Source organism: Orycteropus afer, unplaced genomic scaffold (genome assembly GCF_000298275.1).
Source record: "Orycteropus afer afer isolate SDZICR_OR568_19922 unplaced genomic scaffold, OryAfe1.0 scaffold00009, whole genome shotgun sequence".
NCBI lineage: Eukaryota > Metazoa > Chordata > Mammalia > Tubulidentata > Orycteropodidae > Orycteropus > Orycteropus afer.
In genome coordinates this window covers 6,190,685-6,209,356 of record NW_006921596.1, presented here as the reverse complement: position 1 = coordinate 6,209,356, position 18,672 = coordinate 6,190,685, and the positions used below count along the sequence as shown (strand labels likewise).

Here is an 18,672-nt window from a genome sequence, read left to right as displayed (position 1 = left end):
AAGATTATCTTCTGTGTCTGTGTTAATTGGTTTCCCTTTTCTTTGTTGAAGAGGGTCTGTGCAATCCTTCTGCCTAGTCCGCCATCTTGCCGGAACTCTCCATTCTTAAAGGTCTGTTTTGACAACTTGTCTTTAGTGTGTAAATGAGAAGAGCTTAATGCAGGCTCTTGGATGTTTATTAGGTGAGCAAGTGAATTCCATGGCTACCAAAATAAGGAAATCTTCTTCTGGGGTGGAATGTAAGTGCAGTATTTCATTCCTAAGGAGCTGCCTTTCTTTTTGGTCTCTCTCTCTCTTATGGAGGTTCAGAGTTCCCTTGAACGTTGTTTTGTTTCTGCTCTTGCCCATGCGCATAGAGCTTTACTTCCTTATGTCAGTTGTACTATATACTTAGGAGTAGAAATAGAAATGACCGTCCCAGCTGTTCTGATGATCATCCTATGACCTGTTAGAACTTCTTGTACTTTTGTTCTCAGTATCTTTGGGACTCTGTTGGGAAGAATAGCTCTCTCTTCTGTAGGAACCATTTCTTATACCTACTTTGGATTATGTTTTTATTGTTGTTAGGTGCCATTGAGTCAGTTTCAACTCATAACAACCCTGTGTACAACAGAACGAAGTGCTTCCCAGTCCTGTGCCATCCTCCCAGTTGTTGCTTTCTTTGAGCTCATAGTTGCAGGCACTATGTCAATCTATCTCATTGAGGATCTTCCTCCTTTTTTTTTTTTCCCCCCCACTGATCCTCTGTTTTACCGTGCATGATATCCTTCTCCAAGGATTGGCCCCTTCTGATAACGTGACCAAAGTACAAGAGATGAAATCTGGCCATTCTCACTTCTGAGGAGTATTCTGGCTGTACTTCTTCCAAAACAGACTTGTTCTTTCTTTCCTGCCTTTTAATGACCTTTTGCTTTCTTTATGTCTGATGTCCTTGATGTCATCCCATAACTCTTCTGGTCTTCAGTCATTAGTGTCTGTGTGTCAAATCTTTTCTTGAGATGGTCTCTAAATTTAGATGGGATATATTCAGCATCATACTTGGATTCTCAAGGACTTGTTTTAATTTTCTTCAGCTTCCACTTGAACTTGTATATGAGCAATTGATGTTCTGTTCCATAGTCAGCCCTTGGCCATGTTCTGACTCATGATACGGAGCTTCTCTGTCATCTCTTTCAACAGACATAGTTGATTAGATTCCTATTTATTCCATCTGGCAAGGTCCACATTGTTGCTATTTATATTGTTGAAAAAGGTATTTGGAATGACTAAGTCTTTGGTCTGGCGAAACTCTATCATGCAATCTCTGACGTCATTTCTATCACCAAGGCCATATTTTCCAACTATTCATCCTTCTTCCTTGTTTTTGACGTTCACATTCTAATCACCAGTAATTAGCAATGCATTTTGATCACATGATTGATCAATTTCAGACTGCAGACATTGGTACAAGTCTTCAGTTTCTTTATCTTTGGTATTTATTAGTGGTTGGTATGTAAATTGGAATAATAGTTAAAATAAGTGGTCTTGTAGGTGTGTGTATATTATCCTGTTGCAGACAGCATTGTACTTCAGGATACATCTTGAAATATTCTTTTTGATGATGAATGTGACACCATTCCTCTTCAATTTGTCATCCTCAGCATAGTAGACTACATGATTGTCTGATTCAAAATGGCAAATACCAGTCCACTTCAGTTCACTAATGCCTAGAGTATTTATCTTACAGCATTCCATTCCATTATTGACAACTTCCAGTTTTCCTAGATTCATACTTTGTTCATTCCATGTGCTGATTATTAATGAATGTTTGCAGCTATTTCTTTTCATTTTGAGTAGTGCCACATCAGTAGATGAAGGTCCCAAAAGCTGTACTCCATGCATGTCATTAAGGTCATCTCTACTTTGAAGAGGGAGCTCTTTCCTGTTGTATACTGAGTGCCTTCCAGCTTGGGGGCTCGTCTTCTAGCACTGTATCCGACAGTACTCTGCTGATGTTCATAAGGTTTTCACTGCCCATTTTTTTAAGCAGAACAGCAGGTTGTTCTTCTTAGTCTCTAAGCTTCTATGAAACCCTGTTCACCATGGGTGGCCCTGCTATTGTGTGAAATACCAGTGGCCTAGCTTCCAGCTTCATAGCAACATGCAAACCACCAGTGTACAACAAAATGACAGACAAGTGGTGGGTTAGGGATTATAGTTTCTTGTATTGTAATTTCTCATTCAGAACTCATCAGCTTGGTGGATTGTTAATTTGCAGTCTTTTCCTTGTTTCTAGTACTACAGATTAATTTTCCTTTTTCCAAATTTCCTCTCCTTTCAGTGGGATTGAGGAAGATAGAAAAATGTGTGTGCTCAATCTGCTTTCATTATTTTAGAAATATTTATTGAGTACTTAATATATGTAGATATTATTAGCTTCTTTGAATAAGACAGGGTTCCTACCTTCATAGCACTTAATGTTTTAATGGGGGCAATATATATATATACTGGTAAATAAATAACAAATTGTATTAAATTATAGTAGTTGTACCATAGCAGCATGATAAGTAGTAGATTTTACAAAGTTACTTGGGGTCTTAGACTCGGAGAGGGTGACCTGTAAGCGGAAGGAAAAGAAAAAAAGCCTATCTCATGAAGAGCTTTTGGGGAAGAAAGATCTAGGCAGAATAAATAGTAATGCAGAGTCAGGGGGAGGGAGGAGCTTATATTATTAAAAGGAAGGCATGTTGGAAGGGTAGTGACCAAAATGGCAAGTGGTATGAGATGTGAGTGGAGAAAGCAGCGACGGTCAGACCTTGTGGGGACTTGTAGCATTTGGTAGGGAATTTTGACTTTATTCCAAATACAGTAAAAAGCTAATGAAAGGATTTAGAAAGGGAGCTACACAATTTGATTTTTTTAAAGATAATAATTGGCTGCATAGACATGGTTTGTTTGGCTAGGATCTTGTCAGTGGAGATGAAGAGAGAAAAAGAATATAGGTATGTTTTGGGTGGAGGACCTGTGGACCTTATCTGGGATAAGAGGCAAAATGAGTCATAAGAAACTACAAGTTATTTGGCTTGTGCAACTGTTTGTTGCTACTTACTAATTTGACAACGGGTGGAGGAGGAGAACGGTCTTGGGAGAGGGGAAATCAGGAGTTCTTTTTTGATGCACTTGAAATTAGGTTGCAGTCATTCTAGAGCTTTGGGAAGAGATCAGAGTTAAATTTTGGAGGCATCTGACAGTAGTGTTTAATGTTGTGGGTCTTATGAGATTACCTAGGAAGGAAGGTTGGGCAATCTACTTCTGTAATGATACTGCCTTGGAAACCCAAGAAGGGGTTGCTATGAGTCGGGGCCAACTCAACAGCACATAATAACAACAGGCAGATTATGAGTAAGGAACGAGGAGAAGATAGCAAAGGAGGTGAGGAGGAATAGTTGGTGAGATAGAAGGAAATCAGGAGAACAGGTGTCCTAGAAATCAAGTGAAAAAAAACAATCTTAAGAAAAAGAATGTCAGGTTTCTTGAGTGCTTTTGAGAAATGGTATAAATGATAAAAGAGAAGTATGTGTTAGATTTGATAACATGGAGATTTTGTTTTCTTGATGATCTGTTTCATTGGGTTGGAATTACACTGTAGTGGCTTGATGAGTGAACGAGAGACAGGAAACAAGGCAAAAGGTACAGATACCATTTTTGAGAAGTTTGGCTATAAGGACGTTTGCAAGATGGGAAATTTAAATTCATGTTGAACTTTTAGAAGCCTGCTATATATTATTTCTTTAAACTTTTTTTTTTTTTTTTTTAATTAGGATTTGGGTGAAGATTTACAGAGTAAATTCACTTTTCATACAGCAGTTCACATATACTTTGTCTCATGTCATTGACCAAAATTTACAATGCAGCAGCTCCCCTCCCACTTCCTCCCCATAGTTACCTCCTCCCAGTGTCCATCCCTTCATACTCTTCTGCACCCTGAGCTATCTCCCTGTGCATAAGCAGCCCTTCCTTCTCCCATGATTGTTCTCTCCAGGGCATGTGTCTACTTGAGGTAAATGTTTAACTCACATGCCTGTACTTTGTTTGGCTGGAAACCACAGTTGTGGGTTCAATTCCAGACCTGAAGGGCAGCTAGGGGCCATAGTCTCAGTGGTTACACCAGGCTCTATTGGACCAGCAAACCTGGTCCCCACCTTCTTTTTTTTTTTTTCCTCCAAATGATTTTGAGTTTTGTTCCACATTGTTCTCCCTCTCTATGCAGGATCTCCTACATCCCTTCCAAGTGGATGGCAGTGGTAGCTGGGCACCATCTAGTTCTTCTGGTCTCATAGTTGTATAGGTTGCAGATCGGATGGTGTACCAGTCGCTAGGACTGATTGTTTCCATTAATTTTGGTTTCCTTCTTTCTTCTTGATGAGGAGAGACCCATTGTTGCATCTAGATGGCAGCTTCCTAGCTTTTAAGGTCCCAGTCGCTACTCGCCAAAGTAGTAGGTGGAACAATGTTTTGTATAGTATGTTATGCCAATTGAGCTTGATGTCCCCTGTGACTATGGTCCCAAGCCCACAGGATCAACTACTCGGTCCCTCTGGGTAGCTGGCTGTGACCAAGCAATGACCATAACCTTGCCCCTTGTCAGCTCTACTATACACCTGGGAATTCTGATCATTCACATGAACTTATAGGCCCATTGTCTGCCAACCCTGTATATGATCTTGGATACACTCTCCATTTAGACATACCTAATTGTTTAGCTTGTTCACCTATCTATCCGTCCCTATACCCATGTCTGCTTTCACTGACAACTCAGTACTGTATATGCAAAGGGTTCATATTTGTTGTCTGTACTGCCCATGTAACTCTCTATGTCTTTCTTATCCTCAATGCTGCCATATTGGTCACTCACATTTGGTACATTGCCCTTCTCTTCACCCAAATCAATATTTATCTGTATCTATCTAACAGCATTCCCTCCCCTCCCCTCCCACCCCTGGTAACCAACAAAGAAAATGTCCTAGAATATATAAACCTTTCCTTAACTTTTACAATAACGGACTAATACAATATTTGTCCTTTTGTGACTGACTTATTTTGCTCAGCATAATGTCCTCCAAGTTCATCCACGTTATGCGGTGTTTTGCAGATTCTACATTATTCTTTAGCGTTGCATAGTATTCCATTGTGTGAATGTACCAAAGTTTGGTTATCCATTCCTCAGTTGTTGGACGTCTAGGTTGTTTCCAAGTTTTGGCTATTGTAAATAGTGCTGCGATGAACATCGGCGTGCATATATCTGGTCTTGTTATGGCTCTCACTTCTTTAGGGTATATACCTAGTAATGGGATGGCTGGGTCAAATGGTATTTGTATTTCCAACTTTTGAAGGAATCGCCATACTGCTTTCCACAATGGTTGTACCATTTTACAGTCCCACCAGCAGTGTATGAGAGTCCCAATCTCTCCACAACCTCGCCAGCATTTGTTATTTTCTGTCTTGTTGAACTTTGCTACTAGTGCTGGAGCAAGATGGTATCTCATTGTTGTTTTGATTTGCATCTCTCTAATAGCTAATGATCTTGAGCATTTCTTCATATGTTTGTTGGCCGCTTGAATATCCTCCTTGGTGAAGGGTCTATTCATGTCTTCTGCCCATTTTTTAATTGGATTGTTTGTCTTTTTGTTATTGAGGTTTTAAACTTTCTTTTTGATTCAAGTTTATACAGAAATATACAGGTCAACCTTGCCCTATCCATACCCATATCCACTCTTCCCCTTGCGTATTATTTTAAGGCAAATCCTGTATTTCATTTATAAATATTTAAGAATAAATGTTAAAAAGCCTAACCACAATAAATTATAACAAAAATTCTTTAATATCAAATATCTACTGGGTGTTTAGATTTCCACTTTTCTAATAAAGAGTCTTAAAGTTTTAAAAAAAGATTCTACATAAAGTCCATGTGATGTATATGATTGGTAAAGTCTCTTTTTTCTACTGTTTTCTTTTGTGCAAGTTATATTGTTGAAGAAACGGTGTCATTTGTCCCTTTGCATGTGCTGTTTATTTACGTCCCTGTGGTGCAGGTCAACACATTCTTCTGACTTGTGTATTTCCTATAAATTGTAAGTTCTAAAGGATTGGTGAGGTTTTTTTTTTCTTTTGAGAGACTGATAAGTTGATGTGTTTTTCCATCAGGAGGGACATGTCTGCTTATTTCTCCTTTTGTGGTGTTAGTGGCTGTAGATCTTTTAGCTCATTACCAGTTGAAAAATGATACTCTAATTCTATAATTCCTTCTTCATTTATTCATTTATTAGCTGCAATAATTTTGAAATGAGAAACTTCTCTTCATCTGTCCTTATTATCCAGGGCTACAGTTTGACTAGAATAAGTTTTATCTTTTCCTTTAAATTTTCACAATATGAGTTGATTCTTTAGCATCTCCCTATGGTGACCAACTAGTTTTTGCTTTTTTAAAAGAAAAAAAAAAATTAAATGTGGTTTTAAATATATTTGTTGTTTCAATCTTCTGCAGTTACTGTTTTTGCTGATACTCAAATTATCCTGTTGTTCAGTGGGAGCCTGGACAGGTTAGCTCCTGAGTTCTTTAACAAGAAAGATCTTTGACAGCTGTCTTGCAATCGGGAGTAATGAAATGCTCCTTGCATCATCTGGTGTATGTCTTGTCTGAGACCTAGAATTAACTAATTCTACAAGGATGTGGTATTCGGAGATAACTGTTACTGTTTTACCTTTTTGTTTATTTATTTTGGGTTTCAGGTATGTATGAAAACAACTGTATGTGCGTTTAATTTTTTAGATCTTATGTGACATTTTGATTTGTTTGGAGTGAGGGGGGGTGGTTTTTTGCATTAATTAAATTGCCATAGTGAGTGAAGTTCCCTTACTGCATTCCATTTATGGAGTAAAGGGCTCTTCGTGTGTCAGAAATTACTTCATCTGGAGCTAAAGTGGAAACTACTCATTTTCCTAGTGGTTTTTCTATTTTTCATGGATGCTTTTTATTTGTTTTTTATTGGTAACTTTAATATATTGTGGCTAATGTCAGTTTTGCTTTTCCTTTGTAATGGATGATTCATTATATACATATTTCAACCTGGCATTTAGGTAGAGAACTAAAAGAAATGGAATTTTTTTTTTCCTTTTCTAAAACGTCACCATTTTAGCTTGGAGGCAGAGAGGGGAAAAAAAAGGCAGAAAGCTTGCCACGGAATTGTGTGAACTTGTAGGAGCTGAAATTAAAGCTGCCAAATGAAGAAATTTATCTTCCAAGATTCCTCCTACTTCATATGTCATGGATCTCAGTTCCGTTGAATTTCTCCTTTTCCTGTGTGTATGTGGGGGAGATTTATATGTTATGGTTGTAGTTTCATAAAATATGCCAGGCAGTAAATGCCAGTACCATTTAGAAAGAAAAAGGAAGAAAATGATAACTTGGGCAAACAATTCTTGCTAAGCCCTAAAATATATCACTTTTATTCATCCATACAGAAAACAAGCATGAGGCCAAGAGGAGGCGAACAGAGAGAGTTAGGCGAGAGAAGATAAATTCTACAGTAAATAAGGATTTAGAAAACAGAAAGAGGTCTCGAAGTAACAGCCATTCAGATCATATCAGACGAGGAAGAGGAAGACCTAAAAGTGCATCTGCCAAAAAACATGAGGAAGAAAGAGGTATGAATAAAATGCAAGCAGTTTTTTAACCCCAAAGTATTAAACTGATCTGCTATCTTAATTAGATAGTAGTGAAAAAAGTGTTTGGTAGCTCCTGGATTTAAAATCACAGCTCAAATTTTAGTTTGAAAGCATTTCCTCCATGGTAGATGCTTATTTCAAAAATTACAGAAATTAAATTCTTATTGGAAACAGAAAAGTGTAAAGGTAACATCTATCTGCTATAAACTGATGATAATAGAGTTCAGACATAATTTATATATGAAATCCTGGAGAAGCCTGCTAAAGTGGTTGTACTTTTTTTTTTTTTTTTAAGAGAAGTCTGAGTTGCATTCAGACCTATTTCAGACTCTTGTATCATGAATTTAAAAGTATTGAAAGTGTTTTTCATTATGAATTTTTAAGTTGCTCCTTGAGAGATTTGTATATTCCCTAATTTGAGGCAGCTTTTGGATAGTTAGGTCCAAAGCGTAGGCGTATTTCTCCTTATAAATCTCTTTTCTTCTGATATTATATCAACCAATACTTTTTTTTTAATCATTAACTAAGTCTTCTTTCTTTCTTTGATTTATGCATCTTTTAAAAAAACTTTGGTAACATGAACATTTTCAAACCTAGGCAAAAATAAGATTAATGAGCCCCCATAGACCCATGCATATCTTTTTAAAATTGAATTTCAAGCCAGTATGTAATGAAAAAAAGAGATAGTTGCTCTTGACAATTCTTTAAAAACTTCTCTTTCAAAATGATTTCATCTTCAGTGAAATGATTTATAATTTTATACTTTGTGAGTTACGATTTGCCTCTTTAGGTATTCAGTCTTATACTCAAGTGCTTTCTGCATAAATGTGAATTTCTCTTATTCTAGACACTGAGAATTATTATTTTTAAACGTGTTCACCCTTTCTTTCTGCTTTACTTGTGTTTGAATAAGGTTGCTCTTATAGGGACAGTAACTTCACTGATAAGCTGTTCCTAGCTTTTATTGAACTTAAGTGTTTCTTAATATTGTATGGTTGAAGAAACATGGTTTATGTAATATTTGACTGTATTCTTTGAAGACTGTACTTAGGTACTCCTCAATTCCCTGGATAATATGGCTGCTTTTTCTCTTTCTTCTGTTATGCTCTTCTGGGGAGTTTGAGTTATTGTCTCACTTTGAATGTACTTCCTATAACAATGGGATGATTAGAAAAATCTTTGCTAGAGTCTGTTTCAGAAGGAAAATTGGTTAAAGAAAAGTCAACAGAGGGGGAGAAAAAGAGATGGAAATACTGCTTGGCCCGGAAAACAGAGCATTCTTTTCGATTGATGTAAAGGGAATGCAACCCAAGGAAAGGAGAAAGAATGCTTTTGGTGGTGGGTGAAAGGCGATGAGAAAGCAGATAATGACAGCCTTTTAGTCAGAAAGTGAAGGCTATAGAGTTTGTATAGTTGTGTTAGGACTTGCTTGAACAATTTCCCTCAGGAAGATCAGCATGAGGCCGGTCCCCATGAGGCAGAGGTTAAAGATGTCCCAAGTGTCCAAACTACCATGCCACTCCATCATTTCAGACATTAACTCCTCCTCCTCCTCCCAGTAATTTCCCCAGTCTTAGGGTTCTGTATTTCACTGTAACGCCTCACAGAACTCACAGATACCCAAGGGTTCATCTCATGTAGTAGTGGTGGAGGCTGGCAGGCTGGCGAGTCCCGGGTCCATGAGTAGGTCTGGCGGATCCTCCCAACTCTCGGGGTTTGAGGAACCTCGATCAGCAGATAAGATGACGGCTGCTGTCCCAAATCCAGGGGTGAGATGAGGATGAGCCAAGACACAAAGCCGGAGCAAGAGGAGGGCGAATCTTCCCAGGAGATTCGTAGGTATACCCTCAGGGAAGCTAAGGGTGGTGATTTGAATTATACCCTCCAGCAAGGCAGGACTCAAGATACATTCCACCTGTGTTGCCCCAACAGAAATAACATAAATCCCATCACAGAGTCATTGCCAGTCATTACAGGGAATGACTACTACCAGCTGCCCAGCCAAGTTGATACCTGACCTTAACTACCACACCACCCCAAACAGGCATGGATAATGGGATTTACAAAGCATCACAGAATGGAGGACAATGGCTAGAAGGGCCACATCAAGGAATTCACCATAGGACTCAAGTGTATATGTAGGTGTTCTGGTTACCTAGTGCCACTCTGACAGGAACATACCACAAATGGGATGGCTTGAACAAACAGGAGTTTATTCTCTTACAGTTTGGAGGCTTTAAGTCCGGTTTCAAGGTGCCAGGCTCTAGGGGCTGGGTGAAAGTCCCTCAACCTTGGGCTTTGTTTAGCTCTGCCTCCTGCTCCTGGCACACTGAAGCTGGAGGCTTTTCTTCATTTAGCTACTGAGGCTGACAAGCCCAAGGTTAACAAGTAATAGGGCACAGTCCTGATATTACCAAACCACATGGCAAGCCATTAATTCAAGTCCATTAAAAGTCCCAAGATTGGCAGAGCATGGCAGGCTGCTGCATGCAGGGTTCAAGTGTACCATAAGCTAGAGACCATCCCCAAAGCTGCTGCTTATATATGGGAAGCAGACACTTACCTAAAGCAGCTACTCAGCTGCTTGTGGTAGATCCCACCATGGAGTTGATTGCCAGTCTCATCATGGGGAGTAACTACCACCAGCTGCCCTGCCACTCAGCCAGGCCCAACCAAGTTGACACACAAGTTAACTACCATAGTAAGCTTGAACTTTTATTTCATGATGAGTTGAAAAAAGAAAGATATGGCTATTAGTTTTTTCAAGTGTTTTCAGTTTATTATAGAAAAATTTAAAGAAAGTTATCTACTTCTAGAGTAAGTTAGGCATTTAGTTTATTTGCTTTTGTTACAGATTGCAGGAAACTAACTGGTCAGAGGTTTTTGTTTTTTTTTTAAGCACAAACTGGAATCTTTTAATTTAGAACAAAAGTCAGCCATTTTTTTGTGTAACGAGCCAGATAGTAAAGATAGGTGAGCCATACAGTCCCTGTGACAACTACCCAACTCTGCCATTGTATCTGGAAAGCAGCCATAGACAAAATATGTAAATAAATGAGCATGGCTGTGTCTCAGTAAAGCTTTATTTTTTAAAAAAGTGGCAGCCACATTTTACTCACACGCTGTAGTAGATCATTGTTCCCCTTATTGTAGACCATTGTTCTATAAATGTAATAGAAACAAGAAATAGAAATTTTGAAATGTCTGTATTTATTTTAGGATATGAAACACACTGCTGTCGAGTTGTACCTGACTCATAGCAAACCCTCCTTGGGTTTCCAAGGCAGTATCTTTACGGAAATAGATTGCCTAACCTTCCTTCCGCGGTCTGGCTGGTGGGTTTGAACTGCCAGTCTTCTGGTTAACAGTCAAGTGCCTTAGGCACTATTTAATATGCTTCTTGGTGCTAAGTAGCCATTTAATTTAATTCCGTTTTTATTGACTCTCTACTCATAAGGCACTTAAAATCTGGAGCAAGGATTAAATATTTTAAAATATGTCTTAAGGAAATCCTAACGGTGTATTTAAATGGTTCAAAGTCAAAACTGCTTTAATTGGCTTTAATCAAAAGATTAGCAGTTTGAACTACCCACCACTCTGCAGGATAATCTGCTTCCATAAAGATTCACGGTCTTGGAAATCTTATAGGACAGTTCTTTTCTGTCCTGTGAGTTGCATTTGACTTGATGGCAGTTGGTATACTGAAAAAAAAATCAGGGAAAGAGAATGAGAAAGGAAAGCTTGTTGGCCATCTAGATAAAAACTATCTTAATAAAATAAAAGTATCATTAAACTCAACATTTTTGCTTGGTCTAAGATTTCCATTTTATATGTGAGAGTGTTATTATTCTGGGTATTAGTAATCTAGGTGTAAGATTTTGACTGATAAATATATGTTGGGCAATTCTGAATGTCTTTTTAATGAAGTTAAAGAATAGAAATAGACTTCAGGTTAAAGATGGGGGATTGAATAGACACATCTAGCTCTGCTTCCTTCCAAAATCTCAGTACAATGACAATGAAGGAGTATTTTTTAGAGGACAAAACCCCACAAGCACAAGGAATGGGAGAAGAAACAACAGCAACAAAATCCTGGAAACTGAAAAATAGTAACTGCCTTAGCAGACCTGTAAAACCTCATTTGTAACCTCCTTTGGTGAAGGAACACACTGATTTTTATTACAGAATTGCCAAAAGTTGAGGATTGCCAAAACATCAGTTATGTATGGAAGTGGAGGTGAAGATGAGGCTGAAAATAGAAAGATTGTTTGAAAGTCTGTTTATGAACATCCCACCAGGGCTGTTCACTTCTGCTCTTCCCCTTACCCCCTGAGCTTATCCTTTGGAAAGAATAAGACAAAACAGAGACTCTTGAGGTCTAGGCAACGCCAGGCATCATTGAAGACGACAAGGGTTTTATATCAAAATCAGGAAGATTAAGTGAACATTGGATGTGGTTGAATCTTGATTTCTTCAACCAGGCTTTTATCTTCCGGGTAAGAGATTGAAAGTACCTTCTTTAGGGAATCAGAAATGCACAAGAGAAAAAGTCTAAAATAAATATATTTTCATTCAGGGGTTAGCAATGGAATGGCCCAGTGAAATCATCCTAAAATGTTGACCACAGTTAAGCTCCATATTTGCGTGAGCTTCTAATCAACAGTTTTGGTGTCCCATTCTGAAATATGAGCACTTTACCAGGAATCACCCAGATACGTGGAAGAACGCATGTAGCATGAAAAGCTGAGACCAAAACAACAGGGAAAAAATAACTTGGAGAAAACAAGACATCAGGTTTTTTTATTTTGTTTTTTAATTAAACTGATTAATATTTTAACAAGAGAAGATGCTATATTCATGGTAATATTTAAAAAGAAATTGCAGAGGTCAAAGCATCTGGAACATGAACTTTAAAATATGGTGAACAGAAATGAGAGATTTAATAGAAAGTTTAAAGATAAAATTGAAGAAATGTTCCAGAAAGCAAAGTAAAAAGGAAAGATGAAAAAGTAGAATAAAAAAGATGAGAAACTTAGAGAACTAGTCTAAAGGCTGACATCTGTAAATAATTGACATCTAAGAACAAGAACAGAGAAGACCAAGAAGTCATCAGTGAAATAATTCAAAACTTGCCCTGAACTTGAAATACATTGAATTTCCAGATTGAAAGGGCCTTCCAAATGCCCAACTCAATAGATGGGTAAAAATAAGAATTGTACCACATGTACAATCATGTTTTAATTCTCAGAGTTCACTTGACTGTACCATCATGTTTTATATATCTCTTTGGTTAAAGAGAAAATCCTGCAAGTTTTCAGAGAAAAAAGAAAAGAACCAAAATGGTATTAGAATTAATACAGTGGAATGCTACCCAGCAAAGAACAGTGCACTGATAAATGACGGTATGGCATTCTGAATCTCAGAAACATCAGTTAGCCAAAGAAGCTTGACAGAAAAGAGTACATATTACATGCCATTTATATTAAGTTTAAGAACACAGAAAATGAATTTATGATGATAGAAATCAGAACAGTGGTTGCCGGTAGGTGATGGGGAAGGATTGACTGGAAAGGATCATGAAAAATTGACTGGAGTGAAGGAAATTTTCTGTATCTTGATTGCAGTGTGGATTAATGGATATATACATTTCTCACAACCCATCAAATTCTATACTTACTATCTGTGTGTTGCACTGTATGTAAATTTAATAATAATTTAAAATATAACAATAAAAAGTGTTGGATTTTCTCAGCAATGGCACCAGTAGTGGAATATAATTCATTGCCTGGGGAGAAATCTATAAATCTTAATCAAACTGAATTAGTGTGAAGATAGATTGAAGACACTTTTGGACAAAGTTTCAAAAAATTTGCTGCCCATACTCCGTTTCTCAGGAAGCTACTACAAGATAAGTGCCACCAGAATACAGAAGTAAATCAAGAAATGCTTATGGCATGCAGGACACAGAGCAGCCAACTCAAGGGGAGGTGAGGAGAGTCTCGAGCAGGATGCTGAAGAGAGATCTCGAGATGATAACTGTACAGCAGGCCTAGAAGGCAGGTCAGAAGAAGGTCAGAAGACTCAGAGAGATTTCTTCAAGGAGATAAAATTGATGAAATACCTAACGTGTGTAAACATTCTGGAAAAGATTTATACAATTAGATGAAGTTTGGGTTGAATTAGAAATGGGTAATAGAACACTAAGCAAATAAAATCAGTGACTTCAGGAAAAACAAAGTGTACAGGAAATGAAAAGTGAAAATCATTTATATGCTCATAATGTAAACACTGAAAATTGATCTTACCACAGTTGTGATTAACTGTAATGGGAGAATGAGGGAATGGGAAGAGTGTGGTGGGGGCAGAAGATGGGGCAGAATGAAGTTGATTTTCCGTGGTGAGAAGTTAATGAATGCCTGAAATGAACAAGCAGCATCAAATGAAAATGCTATTTAGAGATGGGAAGTAAAAAAAAAAAAAATGAAAAGATCAACTTAAAAAAAAAAAAGTTGTATTTGGAGAGTGGAAAATGTACATGGGGAGGAAAGTCTTCTGTGGTTTGTAACAAGTGTAAAAATGATTTTGAGTCTTTACGTGTTTAAGTTTGACTAAAAAGTCAAAACAAAACTAGAATCATCATAAAGCCAGAAAAAGGAATGTAATTGTGATTTCAACTGGCTTATGAGATAATAGGTGATTTTTTTTTATCTGTATTTTTCAATTTTCTTCCATAAACTTAGATTAAATTTGCAATCAGGAATGGGGAAGAATCCTAACTACATGATATTTTTAAGATGTTTCTGTTGTCTTGTTTACTTACTTTATCAAGGTATAACATTATTATCAAGGTATAATATTAAAAATTGAAATAAATGTTGGTTATTCATACTCACTGTAGCAGGGTTATGGTGAAAAAGTTAATGTATTCATAAAGTCACCATTAATAATCAGAGGACACTCTCTTTAGGCTGAAAAAATTCATTTTGATTCAGACAGTGAGCTCACACTAGTGTGGAGAAAAAAAGATTTGAGGTTCTTATTTCTAACTCACAGGCACACAACAATAGAAATGACCAATGTAGATACAGATACATGTGTGTATACAAGTGTATATAATCTGTTTGTTGTTGTTGCTATGTGCCATCGAGTCAGATCCGACTCATAGCAACCTCTCCTTGGGTTTCTGAGGCAGTATCACTACGGAGGTAGATTGCCCAACCTTCCTTCTGAGGAGTGGCTGGTGGGTTTGAACCGCCAGCCTTCTGGTTAGCAGTCAAGTGCCTTAGGCATTACACTACCAGAGCTCCTATAGTCTGTTTAGTCTGAGTATTTAATGGCATTTCAATTACTTTGTGTAATTTTTAAAACTTCTGCAGCATACTTTATAATATTAATGTACAGTGTAGTAGTCTAATGTTTATTATTTCTTAGATATTTGGGATAATTTAAAAAATTTAAAAAGCATTAATCTAGTACTACCCCTTACATTAAGCTTTCCCTTTTTCTTTTAACAGAGAAACAGGAAAAGGAAATTGACATCTATGCTAACCTCTCTGATGAAAAGGCTTTCGTGTTTTCAGTCGCCTTGGCAGAAATAAATAGAAAAATTATCAATCAAAGACTTATTCTCTGATACTTGTCTGCAAAATCTATTGAAACTTTCTTCAGGATTACATCAGCAAAGTCTCAAACAGTTACGGACTCTCAGGAGCATTCTGAATGCATCAGTAAGGGCCACTGATTGTTTTTTCCCCTCAATGGACACTCCACGTCATTTAGCCTGTGTCACACTTTGGGAGCAAAACTGTAGACTTGGACTGTTCTGGGATTTCCTTATTTACCAAGGAGCATTGTCAGTGTTCTGTGTTTGAAATATAAGTATGTGTATTTACCTTTTTACAAAATGCTGGATGGATATTAAGGGTAAAGGGGTGGGATCGGGTTGGAGGTATGAAAAATAGGGAAATAAAATACTTGATAATTTTCAGGTTTGCCACTAGAGATGCAATATTTTAAATACTTTCAGAAAGAGTGACTTTTAAATATATATATTTCAGATTTTCAGCACTAATAGATCACAATTCATTTACCTTTAATAAATTGGCAATGGATATTTTATTGAATGGGGAATTAAGAATATAAACTATAAATTTTGTCTGAAATTGATTGTTTTTCCTTTGGCCTTTATATTTATGACTTAAGGTTATGAGTTCTATCTTGGGAAATGATTTCTAGACATTCTGGAAGTTTGGGTGCTATATGAAGAAAAATACCATACTGAAGAGATATATACCTTGTTTTCTTGAATGTAATTTATTTATTGGTTATTTTTTTTCTGCTCTCAAGATGGTGCCTGTTAATCTAAACATACATATATTTATTACATATAAAATATTTCTTAGATAGCCACTTTTAAGCAGTAATGTTTTATCTGAATGGATAAATTATCATCCTGATAATTATTTAAATTGTTACTTAACTTCACTCTGGAAGAAAAAAATAAACCTTAATATTGAAACTTAAGTAGAATAAATAGTGTGGTAGCTTTTTCTAGTGAAGTTTATGGAATATATTTAAATTAAGTTTTCTAGTGTTAAATCATAACTTTATAATTACTTTATACTAAATGCTTATGCATTTTTGAGTCTCAAATAATGATTAGTATCTTTAAACTTGGTAATAAGCCCCTTACTTTCAGCTTTTTTCCTGATTCTGTTTGGAAGTCCTAAAGCCATATTAGGAAAAACAGACCAGTTAGATGTAGCCCCTACTTAAGAAAATTTCCCTTTCAGTTTCAGTATAGTCGGCTTCATCCTGCACCTTCCACCCTATCCAAAAAGGTCTACATTTTTTCTCTACTTTAAGTGGTAGCCACTAGAGGGAGCTGAAGAGGCGCTGTAGTTAGGATGTACAGGTATGCATGGTTTGGACAGCATCTGTGTGGGCAAGTCTGCCTGCATATACTGATGGGGTGGGGGAGCTTGCTTGGAAGGGTGCCAAGAGGTATGTCTATCATTAAGTGCCCTGGCAGCCCTTGCTTGGCTCCTGTGGCTACTGGGGCTTGGTTGCAGCCCGAGAACCATGGAGTGAGTGCTTTGCAGCCCCGAGCCACAGTGCCAGCTGATCCACAGCTGTCACAGCTCCCACAGTTCACATGACCTGCCTGGCTGTCCTGAGTGTAGGTGCTTGAGAGGAGATGCTGGACTGTGGCTATTCTATTTGGTCCCTTGGGGGGCTTCCAGTAATGGACAGGCTCAGAGGGCACTGTGCCCGGAGACAGCCATTTGCAGGTACAAGTTTGCAAACCCCAAGGTCCTGGATGCTAACAGAGCCAGAGCAGCTTGGGAGGGAGTTACTTTGATATATGTATTTTGAATATATACAAACATATGTATTGTACATAAAATGGTATTCATTTGTCCAATGCATATAATGTCCTGTTTCACAGAACATAATGTGGACATGAAGCGACACATGCCTGTACAATTTTTCCAGAATTCCTTTTCCCTCATTCCTCATATCTGCCTACAAGTACTACTGGCAGTCTTCTTGGGTGCGTTTAAACCCAATAATAAAGTCTACTCCCAAGAATACGAATGTGATTTTTATCTTTGAAACACACTACAGTGGAACCTCTTAGAAACAGAACTTCGCAGGACTGCCTTGTTTTTCTAGGTCTTGCGAGTTTTGCACCTTTGACGGTGCAGACTTAACCATTTTTGTATTCCTTGTTTTAGTGGAAAATATTTTGAGTTTCCCTCTTCTGACAAGTTTCTGCCTTACATAGGCTTTTGTAGATTTTGAGAGAAAAAATAAGTGATACCTAAGAATGCTTGCAAACATACATCCTTAGTAAAAGGAAGAGGAGTTTATGGAGTAGGCATCTCTTCAAAGAATTAATGACATCAGAATCTATCCCATTTAAAGCTGAAGACTATTAGAGGAAAAAGTTGTGTTAAAATATTCATGGGATAGGGTAATGGAGGAGACCGGTGACTAGGTTTGAACCTAAGATGCTGTGAAATGGTACTAGTAGTAGTGTTGCAACCTGTCAACTTCAGGGAAGGATAATGTGAATCGAGATCAGCCCAAGGCTGATCCCTATGAGTTCAGGTGGAGGTCAGACATACATCCACTCTCCAACCTTTTTACCAGTTTTGACAGCAGCTGTCCCTCCCCTGTCACTCTGCTTCTCTGCTGGATTTCATAATCTGTTGCAGTGGTCACACAGAACTCACAGACCTAATTTACAGTTAAGTGGATTATTAAAGAAGTAACAGACTACAACTCAAGATGAGGATCAGGAAACATGTAAGCCGAGTCTGGAAGGCTCCCCCAAAGTGAAGTGCACATCTCTTTTCTTAAGAGCAAGACATTGCTTTCAGCTTCTCTTGGCCATACAAGCAAGCAGACTCTTCTCTTTGCAATGCACGCCCCCTCAGCTATGCAGATCTCCTCTCAAAGCCCTTAGGACAGACCTCAGCCCCTTGAGGACAGGCTTCCTTTTGACCCCTTCAGGACAGGTCTCTGCCTTCCCCCTCCTTGCTGTCACCACCAGCTGCCACAGAGTGCCTTCCAGGCCTTTCACTGTCTTCAGGGTTACAACCCTTGGCCTGTGTTACAGCTCTTTTACAAGGTTCCTTCCCTCCTCCTTTGCTGCTGCTCTCTCCTTAACTTTCTTAACTTTTCTCCTTTCTGCTGCTATCTTGACTGCTAACCTCTGTGGAGCTGGCTGCATATATAAGCAAACTCCTGGTCGGTTTCAAGACATGACCTTCTTGCTAAGGCCATAAAATGCTGACCAATCCCCTCTCCGTAGGCCAAAGACACTTCATTTGCATAAATATATTGACCAGTCCTTGCAAGGTGATTAAATAGACCAGTCACAAGGCAGGCTGTAGCCTAGGACCAGACAAAAAGTATCAAACCACAAGTTGTTTACAGCTTGCTCAGGAACTGTCAGTCAAC

The 18,672-nt window shown here is 37.9% G+C and overlaps 1 protein-coding gene across 1 annotated transcript in view; it reads left to right on the top strand.

Annotated features, from left to right (window-relative positions):
* CUNH16orf87 (chromosome unknown C16orf87 homolog) overlaps positions 1 to 15,337 on the top strand; it is a 61,134-nt gene extending 45,797 nt beyond the window's left edge. The window contains exons 3-4 of the mRNA XM_007946813.2: positions 7,501 to 7,683; positions 15,219 to 15,337. Of these exons, the coding sequence (XP_007945004.1) occupies positions 7,501 to 7,683; positions 15,219 to 15,337 (302 nt within the window). The remainder of the gene's footprint in view (positions 1 to 7,500; positions 7,684 to 15,218) is intronic.
* The last annotated feature ends 3,335 nt before the right edge of the window (positions 15,338 to 18,672 follow it).